The 21,655-nt window shown below is 42.2% G+C and overlaps 3 protein-coding genes across 3 annotated transcripts in view; 1 reads left to right on the forward strand and 2 right to left on the reverse strand.

Annotated features, from left to right (window-relative positions):
• Positions 1–2,666, forward strand: part of si:dkey-288a3.2 (protein phosphatase 1 regulatory subunit 37) — a 21,452-nt gene extending 18,786 nt beyond the window's left edge. The window contains exon 7 of the mRNA XM_027013954.2: positions 1,869–2,666. Within this exon, the coding sequence (XP_026869755.2) occupies positions 1,869–2,021 (153 nt within the window). The 3' untranslated portion in view covers positions 2,022–2,666. The remainder of the gene's footprint in view (positions 1–1,868) is intronic.
• A 3,945-nt stretch (positions 2,667–6,611) lies between these two features.
• Positions 6,612–12,451, reverse strand: ak7b (adenylate kinase 7b). The gene is made up of 18 exons (XM_027013945.2): positions 12,361–12,451; positions 11,944–12,126; positions 11,646–11,754; positions 11,432–11,526; positions 11,236–11,346; positions 11,010–11,093; positions 10,799–10,887; positions 10,603–10,693; positions 10,356–10,433; positions 10,062–10,211; positions 9,850–9,978; positions 9,501–9,600; positions 8,719–8,847; positions 8,569–8,634; positions 8,245–8,442; positions 7,612–7,832; positions 7,149–7,307; positions 6,612–7,016 (listed from the first exon to the last, which is right to left on the reverse strand). Exons 1-18 carry the CDS (start codon positions 12,448–12,450, stop codon positions 6,978–6,980), a joined length of 2,121 nt encoding a protein of 706 aa, XP_026869746.2. The 5' UTR covers position 12,451; the 3' UTR covers positions 6,612–6,977.
• Positions 12,452–13,212: 761 nt separating this feature from the next.
• On the reverse strand, positions 13,213–21,439 carry galcb (galactosylceramidase b). Its single transcript, XM_027013959.2, has 17 exons — positions 21,278–21,439; positions 20,421–20,489; positions 20,223–20,286; positions 19,969–20,082; positions 19,698–19,837; positions 18,176–18,214; positions 17,295–17,425; positions 16,875–17,030; positions 16,605–16,729; positions 16,365–16,492; positions 16,173–16,262; positions 16,002–16,091; positions 15,640–15,784; positions 15,276–15,456; positions 14,915–15,078; positions 14,032–14,108; positions 13,213–13,894 (listed from the first exon to the last, which is right to left on the reverse strand). The coding sequence occupies exons 1-17, from the start codon at positions 21,416–21,418 to the stop codon at positions 13,754–13,756; spliced, it is 1,995 nt and encodes a 664-aa protein (XP_026869760.2). The 5' UTR covers positions 21,419–21,439; the 3' UTR covers positions 13,213–13,753.
• Between the last annotated feature and the right edge of the window lie 216 nt (positions 21,440–21,655).

Below are 21,655 nucleotides of genomic sequence, written 5' to 3' on the forward strand. Positions count from 1 at the left end.
GGTGAGGCCCGATGCTTCACCCTTTCTTTCGCGCCCTCTACCTCTGTATTCGTCTCTCATGTTCTCTGTCTCTATCGTGCTCTCTAACATGTCAGTGAGACAGCAGCCCCCTGTAATCTGTAATGCTGGACAGATCAGGAGACCCTTCATTGTATATTTTACCTGAGAGTTGTTTTGATCTCGCTCAAGACATGGCATGACTTTTTTTTTTTGTTCTTCTCTCCCAATCACTACCCCCCCCCACCTATGTCTTTTGCATGCATTGTCTTTGAACAATGCACTGTTTGAACAATGCGCTCGCAGGAAAAAGCCGTGCTCATCGCGTTCCCTTTTATCACCTGCTTCTCTCGCTGACGCGATTAACGCTTAGGTTTCATTAAAAAAGGGGGGGGGGGGGGGGTTACGTGGCCAACAGACACGAGTGTCACCGCAGAGACAGACAAGAGCGACTTCAAACAAAGTGAATCAGCATGCCACCTTAGTTCGCAGACAGCCTCGCAGCCTAGGGGACAGGAGACACAGGGACCAGTGGAAACACAAAGTGTGTGTGTGTGTGGGGGGGGGGGGGGTGTGCAGGTGTGTGTGCGTGTACCTGTGAGGTGTTAAATCATTCATTAGATTTTAAACACCTCCCTCCCATTTATATTTCTTTAATATGCAATATTCCTAATCCGCATGGTCCCACAACCCAACTATTGAGGAAGCTGCTTCTTTTCAACTGAATGATGTGTGAATAAAGGTCACAAAACATCATATATTCAAAAATGATTAAAATAAACCAGGCACTCTCATTCAGTCCTCACAACTGCGCTACATTTTCCAGTAAAAGAACTTCCGCTCTTAACACTCCTTTTGGGAAGCTACTACAAATGATGATAAGTCAGTGTGTGTGTGTGTGTGTGCGTGTGTGAGTGTGTGTGTGAGTGTGTGTGGGGGATTGTATGTGTGTGTGTATGTGTGTGTGTATGTGTGTGTATGTGTGTGTATGTGTGTGTGTGTGTGTGTGTGTGTGTGTGTGTGTGTGTGTGTGTGTGTCTAAATTACACACTCAGCATCAGAGCTGAGCTGCGGCTCTGCCAAACTCTGACCCCGGCCGCAGCGGCGCTGTGTTCGGGTGCAGGGGGGGGTTCTGTTCCAGAAGGTGGTGGTTGTGCTCGCGGCGGTGCCCCTCCCCATTCCCCCGCCCCGCCCTCCACCCCTCCCCGCAGCCGCGCTGGCAGCGCAGGGGTGCCAGTGGCACCGAATTCTTGGCTGCTGTGAGCGGAGCGTGCCCCCTGTCACTCATGGGGAGCGGCCCTGTCCAACTGTCACTTCCTGACAGGCTGATAATCAATCTCTTTATTAACTGCTCTGCTGCAGACGGGCCGCGCGGCAGGGAGGGCGGGCAGCCCGCACGCTTCGCCTCGCCTTGGCGGCAGCCGAGCCGCTCCACTGGGGTCGGGAGGTTGGCACTGTGGGACAGCACCACTTCCAGGCGGGGTCCATCCCCGCCGCCGACCGAAATCACACCGGTGAATTCGGAGGCCTCGTCCTCCCCGGTGATAATTTATGAGGAGGGAACCGTGTGTTGCTAATGCTGTCCGCACGCCAGCTACCCACCCACCCTGTTCCCCGCCGAGGGTTCTTTTTAGCGCCCCCCCCCCCCATCTCCTGTTCAAATGGAACGTACAAGCCAGAAGCATCTGTGTTTGTACTCTTGTACTTCATTCACATGTGAATTCCCCCTGCAGTAACGACGAAGTCTAGTCAGAAAACAATGCCGAAGAATAAACAGATGATAAAGGGAACGAAAAGCCACGAGAACCAGGACCAGGGCTGCGTGGTGTTAAAAGCGCTTTGCTCTTTCTGTGCCCTTTGGTTGCTGGCAGGACGAGTTCCTGATGGAAACCCAGAGGAGTCTGCTGAGCAGGATCTCGGACCTGTGCGTGGCAAACTCCGTGGCGACCTCTCAGGCGGAGCTGCGGCCTGTCACCCTGTCCCCGGCATCCCTCACTGCTACTCCTGCCCAAACGGCTGACTAGCGGATATATAAGCATAATAATTCTATTGCAAATAACCATAACCATAACGCTCCCCTGGATCCCTGTGGTAACGCGGGTGCTTCTCTCCCTAATGAACTGACGGCCTCCCCGCTGTTTCGAGCCTAATGACCCTGCCGAGGCTTTCACCCCCTTTCCATAAAGCAATTTTGTGAGCCTGCTCTGAACATGAATCACCTAGAAATGAAGAGAACTGTTTCAAAAACCTCTCATTTCTGTCTCTCTCTTTCTTTTTTTTTTGGCCTTCCTGTGGGTGATGCAGGCTAAATCTGTGTTGATACTGTGGCGTGCGGTAAATCCTGTTTGCCCGGGCGCCGGCTTCTCGTCACACGCCGAGGCACTCTCCCTCAGCCCTCGTGCCTCCACACACTAATGTGGCGGAACGCCGCTCTGTCGGCCGGAGCGGCGTTCCGGAGCACCTCCAAGCTCCGCTCGCGCAACCGAGGCAGAAAACATGATGCGTGGGAAGAGGAACATATGCGAGGACGAAGAGGGCGCGATTTACCTCTGTTCACTCAACTCGTATCTGATACTGCATTTAGTGTGTTACACCATACGTTTAAGCCCATGTGCAAGTTTTAATGTGATTTTACATTTAGGGTGTAATGTGAAGCATATGGGTGTATATAAAAGCCATTTATTAGTACACTTAATACCAAGTTCTGTATTAGAATGCACCACCACTATTTAAATGCACAGGAAGAAACACTACAGGTGTTGCAGAATTTGTCTGGATCCTGCCATTAAACTCTTGCTTACTGCACAACAGATTCATGTTTACAACATATAGAAATGATGTAGTTACTTCCTGTATAAAAAGGGTGCAAAGAGGTTTTTATATATATATATATATTTATCTATATATATACACACACACACACACACACACACACACACACACACACACACACACACACATATATATATATATATATATATATATATATATATATATATATATATATATAATATATATATATATATATATGTGTGTATAATTTAAATCTCTGGTCTTTAACACAGAATGTAATTATTGTTTGTTAATACTGCACTTTTTCATTCTCTCAAAACATATGCTATTAAATTAATATGACTGTCAGTTTCCCTATATTTATTTAGTTACTAATTGAAGACACTAACATTGAATTTGTTGCTGAGCAACACACATTTCTTAATAGATCTTTAATTGTGTGGAAATAAAATAAAACCCAGGGCAGAACACAGTTGTGAACCTTTCCCGTTACCTCCTACTCGAGGTCCTGCACACCCCACACATTAAAAATACGGCTTTATACACTTCCACATTCAAACACTCTTCTTTGATGAATCCCAAATTGCTCAGACACGTCCTGATTGACAGCCGAGAGGAGAGGCGCTGTGTTTAGCGGGAGACGATCTTTCCCTCTCGTCTGGTGTGATTTGGGTTTCACGCAGGATTGCGCCCCTGGTATCCCCCCCACCCACACACACATACACACACACCCGCCCTCGGCACGGGGCAGGGGCAGATTGACAGAGCAGCATGGGGGCAGGCTCCGCTGTGCCAACACCCGCCCCCCCCCCACACACACACCCCCACTCACCCCCACCCAGCCAGCCACCGCCGTGCTCTACCTGATGTTTTTAACAAAGGCTTCCATCTCTCCAGTGGAGCTGCCAGCGGCCCAGACTGCCGCAGCCTTAGCCCACCACAGCCCTGGACGCGGTGGGCTCTCTCCGAAACCCGATCGCACCGATGTGTGGAACAGATGCCCAGACGGTGGGAGTAGTGCAGCGGGCGGCTCCACTAAGGGGGATAAAATCTCCAACATTATTTATTTCACAGTCCAGGGAATAAGACAGCTACAGTAGTTGCCCCGCTTATTAGAGACGGGACGATTCCTCATGTCCATTGTCAGCAAGTGTTTTTTTTTTGTGTGTGTGTGACAGTCCACTGTGCTCCTACGTGGGCAGGCTGTTGTCTGCAGGAGTGGTCAGAGGAAAATGTACTTTTTTTAAGGTAAGAAACTGGGGAAGGCCACCCGATCCGATCCGTTAATAATGAGCGACGTTTCGTGCGAGCCGCGTTGCAAACCATCATCAATCACAGGAAACTTCTGCGCACTTTCCAAAGAGACGGCTCGCGAGGCGCACAGACCGTCTTCCCCGGCTCCCGCGAGCTTCCGGCGCCGGCACCCAGCGGCCCTGCCGCAAGCTGATCCTCGCGCGCGCGATCCGTCGCGAGGCGCCGGCTCCTGGCCCCGCGCCAGTCCTCGCGCTCGCCAGCCAGCTCCGGTTCTGCTCCGGTTCTGCTCCGGTTCAGCTGGTTGGAAAGAGTGAAGAGGAATGAACACTCGAAAAAGAGGAATGGGGAAAGAGGCACTCACTTGCTAATTCGTTATTTTAAGCGCGCCATACATAACAATAAAAAACAATTTAAAAAGTATAGTCCACAGTAAACCTTTCATTTGAGCATTTATTATTATTATTATTATTATTATTATTATTATTATTATTATTATTATTATTATTATTAACTACTATTACTCTTTAATATGCTTGTGTGAAATTTGTCCCAAATTCTTGATGGACAGGAAAGTTTACTTATCAGAACTTTGAGTTCGTTCACTAAAGCCTTTCTTCATCATAAAAGATAAACATTATTTGGAAACTGCATTATTTTGATACAAAGACAGTCATCATCTGCAGCCGTCTCTGTCCTCTGAACAATGCAAGCGTTTTTCAGGCCACGAGAGAGAGCACAGCCAATGACTAATATTGGCAGTCAAAGAAAATGTGTTTTCTGTCGATTGAAGAGAAAATAATGATATTCACAAGGAGACCCCCTGCCGAGACAGAGAGACAACTGTTCCTAAGCAACAAAACACAGTGCTCCGCTAAATGCAGGCACGGTTTTACTGACTGACCAGTCAGTGGAGGACTTTGGGTGGGGCCGAGAAGGAGGCTTTAAGGTCATACAGGCACCACAGGTACACTGATTCAAGTAAACTCATCTTCATCATGCACACTCACAAGTAACGCAGATAATCCAAGCACACCCGATATCAGTGTTGTAGGTCTACCAATGACACATCGCAGACCCGGTGAATGTAGCACGTGTAGAAAGTTTTTATATTGTCTCTTATGTTAAATTTTACAAAGCATGTCGGCTGAAACTAGGGTTAGCGATTATATTTCTTTTATGGCTTTGAGTAGACTGCCATCTAGTGTTAGAGACATTCTGAAGCTGAAGTATTTGAGCAGTTATGTGTTTCAGGACTTGACTCAAAGCTATTAGTTTTAATTATTTGAGACATAGGCCTACAAGCATTTTATTGAATTACTTTACTTAAAAACAGATGTGGCAAATGCATAATTAGAGCAAATGTCATTTCCATTTAAATCACTGCTGAAATTGCTAAAAATCTCACTGAAATGGCATTACATAGTTTTTCTTACGGGTAGCTATCTAACAAACCATAGGCCTACTTAATTCTACTAATACGTAAACAAAATCCTCAATGGCTAAAAATATACAAATCATATATTATATACATAAAAAAAAACTGGAAAAATGCCTGTTCTGAAGCACAATGATATTCTGTTATCAGCGAAGTTAGAGTGCAGTTATATCTGCCCTCTAGTGGTCAGTATTGGTAATAGACTCCAGATATAATGCAGGCTTTACAACTACACATACTCCTACATAGATCCTCGTCACTTTGCATCCCCGTCATTCAGTATTAACATGGTCGATCTGAGAAATTTGTCTACACCGATAGCAAGTTGGTATGGACAAAAAAGTAAAAATAAAACATTTTATGCAGTAGTAATATCAACTGTGACAAGATATGAGAGATTTACCTGTTTCAAAATACATATTTATTTTGTTTCATTTTATTGCAATTAATTTTATTCTATTTTGAAAAATGTTTTAAAAACTTCAATATTGTTCAAAGGAGATACAAGTACAAGCCATGAAAGTGAAGTTTCATATATATTTCTGAAGGTACAGTAAATCCACCAGAAAGATCTCATTATCAAAAGCAATAAAAATCCCAGGAGTGTATATAAAAAAGGACAACTATAATGAAACTCTGGCAATATTATAAACACTGTCAGCTGATCGTAGCTTGAAGAGGCCATAGCTGTCATTTAAATAAGGGCCCGATGTCTGAGTCTAAAAGGTAAACCGAACAACCTCTTCTGATCTGCTACTGATCCTTACAGAACTCCACTTGGCGTTTCTAAGAAGTCTGATTCTGCTCCATTCTAACAGTATATAAACTGTATTCTAGCACGAGGACTTTCTTTTATCACAGAAATGTGATGGTCATTTTTGGCAACAAGAAAGGAAAACGCACAGTCTCGTCAACAATAAGTCCATTAAGGTGCTTGATTCTTGCTGATGAAAGAAACTTCTGGAGATACTTCAACTGTCACCCGTACATTTAGCCCTGTAAAATAATCATTTCCTAAAACAATGAACTGAATGAACTGTAGTAGCAGAAGAAATGGAATTATTTTGTTTACCGATGTAATTAATTATGTGCACTCCCGAGTTGTGTATGAAAATATGACAGAGCCATTTAATTATTTGCCATTTGTAATATTTATCCTTTGAAAGCATGGGGCAAATGAAAATAATTATGGCATGACATGTCTACTTTTCTAGTTACAAAGCACTCCCAAGTACATTACATTAATGAATTTTTAATTAGCAGCTGGCTTTTATTGCACATCTAAAGCTTTCAAATGCATAGGTACACAAACAACAAGGTCCAAAATGAGAAACTTCACAATCAGTTTTCTCTGAATATAATGAATGTGCGGCTGGAGTCCTAACATCTATTATCTATCAATGACAGAATGGCTTTAACAGACATCTGAAAAGAATATGACGAGTATGAACAGCATTTTTTATGCAGACGGTGGGGTACGGAGGGCGGCGCCAGACTTTTACTCCACTTGCGGATTGTTTTTGAACAGATATTCAGCCTGAAACACACCAGATAATTAGATTTTTCTGAATAAGGAAATGCTTTCATGCGGATTCACTCTAAACGCACAGCTCCAGTTGAATACAATTCAGAGTACTGCTACAATGGCGAGGGTGGAAAAACAGCATACCAGGAAGTCGACGGGGTCGCTGGGTCGGACCTTGCAGCATTCGATAAGGCCCTGAGTGAGCGTGGGCATCACATTGTCAATCAGGTAGCGCCTGAGGGGCTCTGACTGAGTCTGCAGTAGCTCCTCTTCCTCCCTCTTCATCTCCTCCAGGTGCTGGCTCTGGCACACACGCACGCACGCACACCCACACACACACACCCACCCACACACACACACACACACACGTGCGGTGGATGAAATGCAGCAGTTACTGGATGTAACGTCTGTTAAGACGATGACAATCTTGTGGTGTGAGTCGCAACGCATTAATGAAGTAAAACAAACGGAAAGTGCACACGCTGTGGGCGACCGGCGGACCATTAACGGGATTCAGCGGCTGCATTTCTGAGTCCGGCTCCGGCTGCTAGCCCCGCTGACCACGGGGGGTCCGAGGGTCGAAGCCTCCAGCAAGCATCGCCCCTACCCACTCCTTCCAGCGCCGGGCTCTCTCAGCCTCCTCCTCCGCCTCTCTGTGCTCCACCTCCGCCCGCCGCTCCTCCTGCTGCCTGAGCCTGCGCTCCGCCTGCCTGCGCTCCTCCTGCCAGACCTCCTCTGTGCTGGGGCCGTAGTTCTTTGGCTCGCCCACACTCCTCATGACCTTTTCCATCACCTGCAGATACTCCAGGTTGTCGTTCGTGGTGATCCCTAGAGAAGCAAACAGGAAACAGAAAGAGAAGATCGCATAAAAGTGGAATATACAGTATACCTGTATTTGTAGTAGCTAGACACGTCAACATTTAATGTGTATTAAAATGCAGTGATTCATTCATTTAAGAATTTCCTTTTTACAAGCTACTGTATATTCATATAATTTCATTATTATTGTACATTTCATGTAATAGCCATGCAGCTTCACCAGAAATTTGTTTGTTTGGTCCAAAGCACAAAGCAGACATGACATCTCAGAAATAAAGCACAACATTCTTAAATCAGAATGTCACACCTCATATTTTTAAGGGAAATTTTCCTTTAAGAGTCTAATGAAAACAGCAGACTGAACATATTTACAGTATTTATGCTGTACACTGTACTATGTATGTGGCTGCTTCAGATCTACCTATATGCTTAGGGTGAATCCCTAGCTCATCGAAGTAGTTGAGCACAGTTACATCCTCCAAATTATTCTCTCTGAAGAGGGCCAGGCTACGTGGAAACTTCTCGTATGAGAAGGACGTCCCCTGCACCACACTCTCAGGCAGGTTCAGCACCCGCTCTGTCAGGAATGCGTCCGTGGCGTCCAGAGCGAATACAAACTCTGAACACATACAGAGAAAGGAGGGAGCTGTCAGGAGGTAAGCCATGTCCCCGAGCATGGGCAGTCCGTAGAGCTTGGAGCCGCTGCCGTAAGTCTCTCTGCTGGTGCTTCGGCGGGTCTGCACACCTGGGATGATCTTAATGTTGTGCGGAGGGATTTCCATCCGTGCGTCTTCGGGTTCATCATCGTCGGCTGGACAATACAGAAAACGCAGTCAAAAGTAGCAAAGACTTGAATGAATGAATGAATGAATGAATGAATGAATGAATGACCCACCACTAAATAGCTCTTTAGCTTGCTCATACGTCTGTGGAAAGCCGTCCAAAACAAAGCCTTGATTAACACATGGCTTTGACTCCAGCTTGTCCTTCATGATCTGGATAATATACTGCTCTTCCAAGTGACCTTAATGAAGAGGCAACACGTACAGTTCCCCTGCAGGTGTTTTGGTTCCAGTGTTAACATGCCCTCGACAATCTGTAAAATGACCAGCTAAAGGCCTTCAAGAACCATTCAGTACACAACTTATTTGTGCCTTCATCTCCATGCCGCACAGGTCTAAGTCAAAGTCAAATTTCTACATTACAGTCCAATTTATTCATATAGTGCTTTTTACAACAGCCACAAAGCAGCTATGCAACAGTGGCAAATAAAAACTCCCTAAGAGCATGAGAAAGAAACCTTAAGAGGAACCAAGGCTCAAAGGGGGGAGTCGGTCCTCCTATGGTCGACATCGGACACCACAACAGCAACAAAATTATCAATAAAGAGCAAAATAAGTGATTAGAACAAGTAGGCGACAGTCTTTTCTGGTTTCTGCATGTCAAACCATGTGTGTATCTGCCCTTGGCTGGTTAACACTGCTCTGAACTGACAGAGAGCAGTGCAAGTCAGAAGCCCCCTCACTGGGGTTTGATGGGAAACAAATATAACACTGGGAAACAAAGCCAGGCGTTTCAGCATCTCTCACACTTACTGTGTAATTCTCTGAAGTTAGATACATCCCTGCAGGTTTAAACATCAGAAGTCAGAAATATCACAGGCTATTAGCACATTACCTTCGTTCTGTTCCATGCTCTCTTTCAGCGTCTCCAAAAACTCTGCGTGTGCTGACTCACCATTCTGGCTTTCTTCCTCCTCCGTGTGGCCGAGCGACTCCTGTAACACAGGCAACCCCATCTCAACGCAGCCATCAATGAGCCCTTCTCAGGTAATGCAGTGATTATTTCTGAGAATCACCGTGCACGGTATCACAGAAAAGCCTATAAGAGTTGTATAGTATAAGTACTGTATAGTAAGCCTCCATTAATGTAATAATGAGCTTGTATAATATGAGGTGTATATTATAAGAGGTGTATAGTGACCTTCCATTAATGTGTTCAAAGCAACAGAATGCTTGTCACGTACTAAGTAAGCAAGAGTCTCAGTGATGGTGTCATTCAGTTTCACATGGTGTAATTTGTAATGCTTGCATATCTTTTCTGCCACTGTGCTTTTCCCAACAGCAGGAGGTCCCAGGACACATATGTGCACAGGCTGGAAAAACAGAATAAGACTTTTAATGCAAATACAGCATTGTAGCTGTCCGCTAACCCCAGATTGCTATGACCGTCACCTACCAATAGCCCTCTCGTGAGCTTGTATTCTTCTGTGACTCGTCTGATGTTTTCAACCATCCCTGTCTCAGAAACCCAGGATATGTTGAAATTCTCTTTCAAAAACACTGCCTCCATTCGAAGGTTAACGAACAAAGAATCAATTTGTGCTTGCTGAAAAAAACAGTTTTGGAACGCCAAAAACAAGAGGGTCATCACTGTAAGTCTATCAAAAACCAGCAAAAGTACAACAAAAATTGTTCCAAACAACAGAACAATAAAGCTTTAAGATGTAGTAATATTCAAAATTAAACTTACTCTCAGGTCCTGTACGAGATATACATCCTCTTTTGGAACATTTTGAGTTTTTCCTGGCCCAAGCACAAATGCTATTGTCTATAGCAATTATGGAATAAAGGTCTCGTTTAATATGAGAACTTTAAAATAAAAAATATTTTTTTGTTTATTTTGAAATAAAAACGAATTATTTTGGTGTATATTAAAATTTAAAAAAACGCATTTTGTTTATATTAAAATTATTTTTAAAAAGATTACAAAAACTCACCCTTACTATATCATTAATGGTATTTTTGGAATCATCCACAGCAAGAAAGTACTGTGGCTTAGGCTTACGGTCAATTAAATTCTGGACAATCCTTCAGAGAAACAAAATAAACCAAACAAACCATTTAATGACTGGCCCTCTTTCAGTGAACCATACGGAATACCAAAATGTCTAGAACCTCCATAACTCTACCGACCCTGCCAGATCATTGATGTGAATTGCAGGAATACTATTAGAGCCCTCTCCAAACACAGGCACTCTTGGAACCTCTCCCAACCACGATGTCTAAAGAGAGCAGTGAACAAAACACACGGTGATCAATTTCGAACATACCGTGATCAAAAATAAAATGATCAAGTGAAAACCCTGAGAAACAGAAGAAGGGACATAGCAGTGCTGGCGTGGACCTTGAAGAAGAAATGAAAGACATGCTCTCCCATTCCATACTGCAGTCCTGAGGCAACAACATAAGTAGGAAACAGGCGCTGGTTCTGCAAGTCATGATAAATGCAATCAACATCAAACAACATGGAAAAACAGAAACAGCGATCTTAGAATAAAAATGACGTGAAACTCCATGTCAGGCCGTAAGCAGAGGAACCGCGTGGTCCTCCCAGCGAATCAAGGACTCACGGTTTTTCCAAGTTTAACCACAAGCTTTTCCACAGCGATATGATCTTTAAAGTTGGGATGGGGTTTCCTTCTCCTGTAGTCCTCTTCTGTGAAAGGAATCTCTGGATCATCCTACAGTGAAGGAAAGACGCTTACTGCACACGGAAGAGATTTTCCGGTTGCCTGGCAGAGAGGCTGTGGTCAGTACAGTCCTTACCGGATCGACCGGCTTGCTTGTAGCCCATGTCATGACTGTTGAGATCAGGATGAACATCTTTGATTCAGCAAATGCATCAATTTCCTTGTGGAGAGCTGTGAATGACCAAGGCAGTGAATGACTCTCAGTATAAGGCAAAGCTTGAAAATCACATGGTTATACACTGGTATTATATTATGTGATTATTCACTGTTATACACTTTGTCAGGGATACCTGAGACTGCCCAAGAAGCTTCCTCTATCTGATCCGCATGCTCAGTTATGTTGTAAATGATGACATCCGAGTCCATCAGGTGGTGGAAGAGCTCTTCACGCGTTAAGTTCTACAAAATAAAAGATCGAAAGAGGCTAAAATGCAAAGAAAATAATAAAAAAATACTTATTTTATAACCCATATTAGCTTTTTTTTTTTCAATAGCCTACACTGAAACCAACTGCCCAGCTAGTACCTAGGTTTTGAGAATAAGTGGATTATGATTAAGCACTTTGAACTTTTTTTTTTTTTTACTTACAGTATATTCTTCAGCAATGAAATTGGATTTTTCTTCTATTTTGCCTGAAGTAGTTCCAACAACCTGGAAAGTTCCTTCTTTGGATGTCTTCACCTGTTCATCTTGCACACTCCCCCCCTCTTCGTCCAGTTCTGCGTCTGTGTCTTCCACAAGAGCTGCTCCAGTAGCGCACGCTGCTAAGAACTGTGTGTTGGAGTGGAAAAATCCTCAACACATGCAGCTAGCCAACATTAGGCGGTTTGAGCAAAACCGAATTAACCTATCTTACGATTTAGCTCATATCCAACTGAAAGCGCTAGCGGTTAACTAGGTTCACTTATTAATTGGATTGTTGGCTGACAGGTCAACTCAAGGAGGAAACAGACTAAGCTGTTTTTTTGTTGTTGTTGTTGTTGAGGAAACTTCAAAGCAACTTACCTTTGCGATATATTTTGAGGCATACGAATCAACGGTATTAATAAAAACACGCTTAGAGGGGTGTTTCACTCTATTCGTTTCTTCAGCCATGCTGTTGCTGTGCGGTTGCTATGCAACGGGCGCTTTCATGCAGGAGGAGGGTGCCACGATGTTGCGCGTAAGTTTTTTCTTATTTGAGGAACAAAAAAAAAAACAAAAAAACAACAACAACAAAAAAAGGACTTTTATTTTGTCCTTTCATGCAGATGATATTGTACGTGCAGCCAGTGAGGAAACCGGTCCGTATCATGAAAATATTAGTAAGGTCCGTATCGTAGAACTGCCGAATATGTGTAGGCCCAGTACACCTCTCTCTAATCACCTTTATGTTTTTCACTACTTCTTTGTTCTCTTGGTTTTACCATAAGGTCAATGTCTTCAGTTCTTCAATCTCATTTTAATCATTTAATTTTTAACATAGAACATAAAATGATTTAGGCCTACATATTCTTTATATTTAGTTAATTTCCTACCAATATTCCATAGCAGTGTTGACTCAAATTACTTATTTGTTTGTATGTGTGTTTGGGTATTTAGAATCTCTGATTCTGTCTGTGTGTGTGTGTGTGTGTGTGTGTGTGTGTATGCAACATTGTAAACAAACATGTATGTATGAAAACAACAACAAAAAATATTAATTAAAAAATCAACACTTTCTTCCTTTGAATAATTTTGAAACTTAAGGCATTTTAAACCTTCTTTGGTAATTGGAATATCAACACAAACCTCACATTTATGATTACAGGTATTAATGCTACTTGATGTCTTACCGCCTGACTGAATATTTCTAGAGAAACATTCTGTATGCTTTAGTCTAGTTCTAGTATAAACATATTTATTCAAAATCAACTTTTTTGAAAAAAACAAAAAACAAAACCTTTTTACAAACATTGCAGTACATAGGGTGCTCGGCATCAGTAATCCACTTTTAAAAAGCCCCAATAGGGTATTCCTGCCAGTATAAAAGATTTCTGGGACTAACACATTAGGTTTAAGTCAAAGATGTTTTAACACCACACCACATTCACCATGTCCTCCGATATGGGGGGCTTAAACACTACTTTTTTAAAAGTAACATTCTCATGTTTTGAAGGATTACAAATCATCATCATCATTATCATCATAATAATAATCAGTGCACATAATCAGGCAACACCCTGACCAATGAATTATTATGACTGTTATTGATAATATTCTGAGACCTTTGGAATGTGCTGATAAAATAAATTTTAGGTCACCTTCCAGCTGCTTCATAGCAATCCCCATATACCCCCACACACGCTCACAAATGCTCAATCAAAGTTAATTATTAGGTAAAAAATGCCATTCAATGCCATTCAATCTAGAATGCCGTTCAGGGGTGAACAGAAAAGTTATCAAACTGAGCTAATTCAAATGCGCTTGTGCCTATACCTGCCCAGCCATTTTTAGGCTTCAAGACTACCACATTCGTCCAGAGCGCATGACCATTGAGTTCTCCAGAGGCATAGTTACCCTGGGAAGAGAAAACAAGACATTATCTGAATCATCTAAACAACAACAAAAGCTACAGAATGCTTATAGGTGTAAAAGTCTCAAATCAATGTCTGATCAATAAATATGGACCACTGAATATTACAAGACTCAACAAACCTTGACAGATAGGGAGAGTGTGTACCAAATATGTGCTCTGGTTGGAGATAATCCCTCAGCCAAAATACTTTCACCACCTTTTGGATCAAAATAATAATAGCCACAATGAAGTCTTTACTTTAAAAGGCGACAGTTTAACGATTTTAAAGGTAGTATAAAGGAACGCTCTCCAACATGGGTATTTTATTGGCAATCATAGAACTATAATAACATTCTCATTGCTTGCTCTGTTTCTAAAAAAGTTCATAAGAGAAAAGTTTTAAAAATCCGGCCTACCACCAAACAAAAATTGACTCATTATGATTAATTTCCTGCAGTTAACTATAGTCTCTCAGACCCCATTTACACCTGGTATTAACAAGCCTGAATGATTTGGATCACAAGTGCTCAGTGATGAGTGTAAACAGGGTCACATGTTTCTCTGAAGCACATTGTGATCTGATCACTCTATACCACATTCTGGGTAGGCTAGGGACACATGGCAAAGCTGTGTTTTTAATATAAAAGCTAATCCAGCCTGAAACTAAAACTTTCTGGGCAACATCGAAGGACCGCCCCAGGGCAGAAACACATACCAGAAAGATGACATCATCAACAATATTGACTTCCCTGGTTTGAGTGCTTTTGAGTCTAGTTGCCTCATTTTAGAAAGAAAACTCGAGGACTCTTATTACTGACATAATCCCCCCCCCGAGTAAAAGTGATCCAAGTAACATGAAATCCTTCTCATTCAAGATGTAAAGACCCATGTAAAATAGGTATGCCTCAGAGCTGACCGCTAGTGATCAAACAAGATGCATGGAAATACTACGCCTAAAACGGGGCCTTAAATAAATTCAGTTGCACACCTTAAAGAAAATAAGACTCTGGCTCTTGTGCTTACTTAGATCACTGGTTACTTTGTATGTGCCATCTGCAAATATCCAGAAGAAGATTCCCTTGGTGCTCCTGACAGAACCTCCACCTTTATCCACCCGAGCTGCCACAAACACACCTCCTCCTTTCTCGTTCTCCATGTACACGTCGCACGAGACGTTCACATCCTGCCTGTGAAGTGTTCCAGAACAATAGAGGCTGCTTTGGGGGTGCCATTCTCTAGGCTTTATCCTCTTCTGTCTATACTGCCCACTTGTCTTCCATTTACTCTTTTAACATTCTAACAAGGCATGTCTACCATCAGCAGACTGGACCAGCGCTTACTCTCCACTGGAATTACACCACAAATAAAAGCTCCGTGCACATACCAGTTGTAATCTCCGATAATGCTGATGGTTTGATCAGCATCTGCGACCCAGGTGACTGGCCTCTGAGTGACCACTTGCTGCAGGGTGTAAACATGAGGACCGGGATCTGTCAGGTTCATGAAGTACTCAAACACCCCAGTCTGATCGGCAAAGTTCGGAGCCTCTGAGAAACTGGGAGTTTCTTTTGGAAAGGGGTGGGAGCGAAAAAAAACCCACCACCACCTTGGTATTACTTATTACTTATACAATAATTATAAATTATTGCATCTCACCGGTTGACAAAATTAGTCCAAAGATTTTGAAAGTTTTAGACACTGTGTAATGCTGAAACATGCTCGCATAGAAAGTAGCACAGAACACTTACGGACATTGAAATCATCTTTATAGGCTTTAGGGAAGGGAGCAGACGGAGGAGGCTCTGGGTAACTCCCTTTTTGTCCTGTGGTTACTGTGGTTACTGTGTAAACTTCATCCACATTGAGGTCCAAGGTGAATGACCCATTAGACACCTAGAATTCATATGATATAGGAGTACCACATTATATCTTCATATCTAAAATACATACCAAAATATACCATTAGCTCGGATGAAAAGACCCAACGGGGATTAAAAAAAAAAAAAAAAAAAAAAAAAAAAACATACTGAAAAAGAACAAACAAAAATGTAAGATCTTAAAACACCGTCCCCATTTGTAATGAAATAATTATTGTGTCAGGCCAATTTACCTTTATGGGATTCTGTTTTTGAAAGAACACTGGCTTTTTGGTTTTGAAATCGAGCTTTGAGTTCCATACTTGCAGCTTATTAATTAAAGCCTGTAACAAGGACAGTACACAGTAAACAACGTGGGTCTGCACTCATTAACGTGCTAGACAAGTCTGAGCCTCAACACTTACAAACGATCCCTTCAAGGAGAACGTTGCTCTCTGAAAAGTGACATTATAGGGAAGCAAAGGAGGTCGTATACACACCGAGTGATCGTGACTCTGGAAAAAAAAAAACAAGCATATGTATAGTGACTGATAAAAGGAAATGACAAAATAATACACCACGAACAGAACGGGCATCACTGCATAGACGGATCTTACCATGGTCTCAATTACTACTGTTAGATTTCCTTTCTGGTCAGTTAAAGCGACATAACTCCCTCCATGATTCAGGTGTCCTACAGTTTGCAGATACCTCCAGCCAGGCTGAGTAAACTGTGTGGTATGCGCTAGAAGGCAAGAATTCACTGATAAGTGTTTCATCACTGAAGAACCTTTTTAGGACAAGTTCTTCAGTTGGCTTTCAATATGACAAAGACACGAATTAAATGCTTGATTTACCAGTTATCCAAATGGGGGATTCCACGACGTAATTGCCGCTCCATGGTTCTTGAGCGGTCATCAATCCGTCTCTTCCAAAGGGAAGCTCCTGATAGTAGCTGGAAACCAGGTTCCAGGCAATGGTGCTAAGAGTGCACATATAATATTGATGCATTCACAAACTCACTCTTCCTAGCCAATCTAATTTTTAAACCGACATGCTTCATATATCATTTAATGAAACAGCTGGCTGTTTTAGAGTGTTGACTAAGAAAAATCAGAGGTTGGTACGCAGTCATGCTGCCATTGACGTAGTTCTGGTTGATGATGCGGGCCCAGCAACCTCCCCCCACGTCATTGTTGAAAGTGCTGTAGTCTTCAGAGGACCACAGTGTCTTGCCAGTCTTGAGGACCTCTGGTAATATGGTTGTTCCTGGGTAATGAGCCCTAGAAGACAGTTCAGGGAAACCGGGTCCTGTAAAAAAATGGTTTTAAGCCTTACAATTTTGAGTCTTGCTTATTAGGGGCCTGGACATGGATTGTCTATATATATGATTTCTGGAAAGCTGCTTTGTGAGAACAAGAAGTTGTAAAAAAGCAGCATACAAATAAATTTGAATTTAAAAATTGAGCTTTCCAAACCCAACTGATTTCCAATGAATTCACTTTTGCTGGGAGGGCACAGTAGAAAGGTCCATTAGTGTACACTACCCTAAAACATCCACAGCCTCCTGCAGCTCTTGGTCCAGAAGAACAAAACTGGTTATTGGCTCCCATAGGTTGTCACTGGCAATGATTCTGACCCTCTCCAAACCACTCTTGTCCAGAGTGTATCGCAAAAGCTAAAAACACAGACAGTTCATTCCATTGTCATGACCGTATAATGTCCTACAGCATTTTTTTAATACAAATCTATAAGAAATAGGTTGGAATGTAATGGAATAGCATGGAAGAAGCATTACATGACTACATGGTGTTTTTTGTGTGAATATTAATTTTATGCACAGAAGAGCAAGCATGCATAGGTCAGTTTTTATTTCAAAATGCATGCAGTATTTCCCCTTAGATTTTACTGTGTGGGGAATATACAGGATTGATTCAGGTAGGATCCAAGTCATCGGCATTCTAAATGAGTGGGTGAGTGTTTATTTGAATACTGCACAAACGCTTGACATGATTACACACATATCAACTTCAGACTGAAGTCACTGCATTTCATAGTGTGCTTTAACATCTCAACATGATCTGTGAGGTAAGGGAAGACAGGTTTGCCATATTGCAACCCCTAAAGAAGGCTGGGATTAGGTGGCTTGTGGTCAGACAAAGGGCATCAAATGCAAAAACACATTGAAACTATGTCTACGGTTAAGGCAGGACCCTTCCTACTTAACAGCTTTTCAGTTCCTCGAGTCAAGCCTCAACAAATTGAGTACCAGTCTCTGAGACTGCTGTAGGTATCTGCTCCTGAGAAGAATCCAGCCTACTGCCATTTGCTGTTTCAAAAATAGTTTAACAATGCAGCCTTTTTTCTTTTACACATGACAATCAGTTTCATCAAATAAAGATATGAAAGAGAACAGCATCTGGCCTACCTTTATATATTTGCTGTCAAAACTCCTTTCATTCCATATCTGCATAAAAGTACAAAAAAAAAAAAGGTTCCACCTAGAATAAGCTAATAACAATTATATATGTGTGTATATATGTGTGTATATATATATATATAGATAGATAGATAGATAGATAGATAGATAGATAGAGAGAGAGAGAGAGAGAGAGAGAGAGAGAGAGAGAGAGAGAGAGAGAGAGACACAGCCTGGCCAAAAAAAAAAAAAAAAGGTCTCACACTCTAATATTTCGTTGAACTGCCTTTAGCAATGATTATGGCACATATTCACTGTGGTATTATTTCCACTAGCTTCTGCCATGTCACATTTATTTAATGCATTAATCCCCCCCAAGATCTTGTATTGATGATGGGATATGGACCACTGCGCAAAGTCTTCTCCAGCACATCCCAAAGATTCTCAATGGGGTTCAGGAATGGACTCTATGGTGGCCAAACCATGTCTGAAAATGATGTGTCATGCTCCCTGAACCACTCTTTCACAATTTGAGCCCAATGAATCCTGGCATTGTCATCTTGGAATATGCCCGTGCCACCAGGGAAGAAAAAATCCACTGATGGAATAACCTGGTCATTCAGTATATTCAGATAGTCAGCTGACCTCATTCTTTGGGCACATAACATTGCTGAACCTACACCTGACTAACTGCAGCAAACCCAAATCACAGCACTGCCCCCACTGGCTTGTATGGTAGGCACTAGGCATGATGGGTGCATCACTTCAGCCGCCTCTCTTCTTACCTTGATGCACCCATCACTCTGGAACAGGGTAAATCTGGACTCATCAGACCACATGAGCTTCTTTCATTGCTCCAGAGTCCAATCTTTATGCTCCCTAGCAAATTGAAGCCGTTTTTGCCGGTTAGCCTCATTGACAAGTGGTTTTCTTAAGGCTACACAGATGTTTAGTCCCAATCCCTTCACATTGTACGTGTGGAAATGCATTTACTTTCACTATTAAACATATCCCTGGGTTCTACTGTTGTTTTTCTACGATTTGATTTCACTACATATTTAAGTGATCGGCGATCACGATCATTCAAGATTTTTTTTCCCACCACATTCCTTCCTTGAAAATGATGTTTCCCCACTGTCCTTCCACCCTTTAATAATGCGTTGGAAAGTTCTTAACCCGATTTTAGTAGTTTCAGCAATCTCCTTAGATGTATTCTCTGCTTGATGCATGCCAATAATTGGACCCTTCTGAAACAGATTAACATCTTTACCACGACCACAGGATGTGTCTTTCGACATGGTTGTTTAACAAATAAGAAGCAACTCACTGCATTAGTTAGGGTTAAATAACTTGTTGCCCCCTGAAACATAATCACCCATGCAGTAATTATCCAATGGGAGGCTCTTACATATTTGCTTAGTTAAATCCAGGTGGCCAGGCTGTGTGTGTGTGTGTGTGTGTGTAATATATATTAGAATATAATAAGAATAAGCTAATAATTATAAGAAGATGAAAAAGAAGTTATAAATACCCCCACATAATCAATGTCAAGCTCATGGTACTGCTTAGCTCCAATAATCCATGACACAACATAAGAAACAGTAATATCAGGGAAGTGGAATGGCCAGTTTTCCCCATGCCCTACCCATCCTGGAAAGGCCCACGGCAAACCTAGACAACAGCAGAACCAAAACTGCTACATAAAATTTGTCACGTGTGCAGGTTATTTGAAAACTATGCAAACGCATCTGCAAAGCTATGCATAAAAGTTCCACTTTCAAACGAATATGAATGCCAGAGACCTATGAGTGTGATGTTAGGGTTCCTCCTCTTCGCCTCTCCCATCAGCCACCACTCGTATCCTCTGAAGTAGTTCTCGTCATTTTCATAGTGCATATGTGAGGGCTCCGTGCCGTCTGCAGACGAAGCAGCCCAACACAGCCGAATGATGGTCTAATGTCTTTTCATGTAGTTGCTAGCGTTCACTGGGTGCGCTGCTTTGGTCGCTTTTCCAAATAAATCCTGTAATGTTACAGTATTGTGTTTGGAAGCCTACCTGTTGATTGCGCGTCGCCTCCAATTTCAACTTTCAGGATTTGCAAAGAAGCACCAAAGTTGGGCTAAAATAACCAGTATAAGAGAATAGACATTATTTATTCATACATTTACCTACTTATTTATTTAGATACTTGCATATCATCCATGGACATCTTGAGCCGATTACATTCACTTACAAAACTCCAGATGCATTTACCTTAAAAAGATAATCCAGAATTTGACTCCTGTATGGCTCATCATAATTGACAAGAAGGCGAGATGTTGCCTGCATGTACAATGAACATAATCAACATATTAAACATTTGTTTTAGTGGATCTGACCGGGTAGTCATTCTGTGGCAGATCCTAGCTGAGACAGAGTTTTTGTGCCTCGAAACAGCATTAACGTGAAATGTTAACACCAGTCAATTTCAGTACCCTTCCGCCTGAAAAAGGGCCATATATATATATATATATATATATATATATATATATATATATATATATAAAAGAACTAAATCTGCCTGGACTCCCTCAGTGTGCTTTTCTATCTCAACACTCAACATCATTCTCCACAGAATGGCCAGGCATCACTTATATTGACTCGTTACCTAACCGAATCACAAGGTAGGAAAAAATATTCTACACTGGTACTACCATCATCAATATTCCTCTATCAATCTGAACTTGTCAATAATCCTTAGCCACAGTGGCTGGTAGCTAGCTAACTGTTACTGTCAAACCCAGATTAGCTAACTATAATGTTATTCTCCACATGCACATTCCAGAAAGGTGTATTAAGTGACTAAAGGGTGAGGATAAGCCATTTTCAAGATAATCTAGAGCAAGTTAGCTATCCAACCTAACAGTTCACGTACATAGGCAACTGAATACAATTTTAATCAATACATTCTCAAAGACGTAATTATCAAGATAGCTAACATTTCGACCTACGTATCAGAAAGCGTCTGCTCCACACACAGGGGAGACAAGATCAGGATCCCATAAAGCCACTGGCTAGGTAACGTTAGCCCTATAAACGAACAGACCGTTGCAGACATGGAAAAGACTCACCCCTCCACCACTTAAACCGCCAATGCCGTCAAATGCTCGTCCCAGCCCTATGGTATCATCTAGAATGTAATTATCCCCCGAACAAATATGGCAAAAGACAGCAAAACAAGCGAGTGCTGAAAACACTGTCGGCATGAACATTCTGCCTAGACAACGGCGCAAGTCACCTGACCGCTACTTGTTTCCGCAAAAGGCGGGACTTGATGCCGTAACCCCGCCTCAACGTCTCACAGGGAAGGACCTCGTTTAAGTGGGCGAGACTTTATTCATTCACAACTATGAGCTTGTTTCTTTTGCACTATCGGGAGTCTGAAAACACTTATTGTTTTTTTTGTTTTTTTGTTTTTTGGTTTTTTGGTGAGCGGTTGTCATTTCCTG

The sequence above is a fragment of the Electrophorus electricus genome, chromosome 13, assembly GCF_013358815.1.
Source record: "Electrophorus electricus isolate fEleEle1 chromosome 13, fEleEle1.pri, whole genome shotgun sequence".
In the NCBI taxonomy this organism is placed as follows: Eukaryota; Metazoa; Chordata; class Actinopteri; order Gymnotiformes; family Gymnotidae; genus Electrophorus; species Electrophorus electricus.

Coding starts and splice junctions, on each gene's coding strand:
- galcb (XM_027013959.2), bottom strand. CDS start 21,418: ATGTTCATGCCGACAGTGTTTTCAGCACTCGCTTGTTTTGCTGTCTTT. Junction 17,031..17,294: donor GAGGCTGTGGATGTTTTAGG/GTAGTGTACACT, acceptor ACTGTCTTCTAG/GGCTCATTACCCAGGAACAA. Junction 15,079..15,275: donor ATTATCGGAGATTACAACTG/GTATGTGCACGG, acceptor AACACTTCACAG/GCAGGATGTGAACGTCTCGT.
- ak7b (XM_027013945.2), bottom strand. CDS start 12,450: ATGGCTGAAGAAACGAATAGAGTGAAACACCCCTCTAAGCGTGTTTTT. Junction 9,601..9,849: donor CTGAGACTCTTGCTTACTTA/GTACGTGACAAG, acceptor CCTGTGTTACAG/GAGTCGCTCGGCCACACGGA. Junction 8,443..8,568: donor CAACATTAAGATCATCCCAG/GTGTGCAGACCC, acceptor GTATGTGTTCAG/AGTTTGTATTCGCTCTGGAC.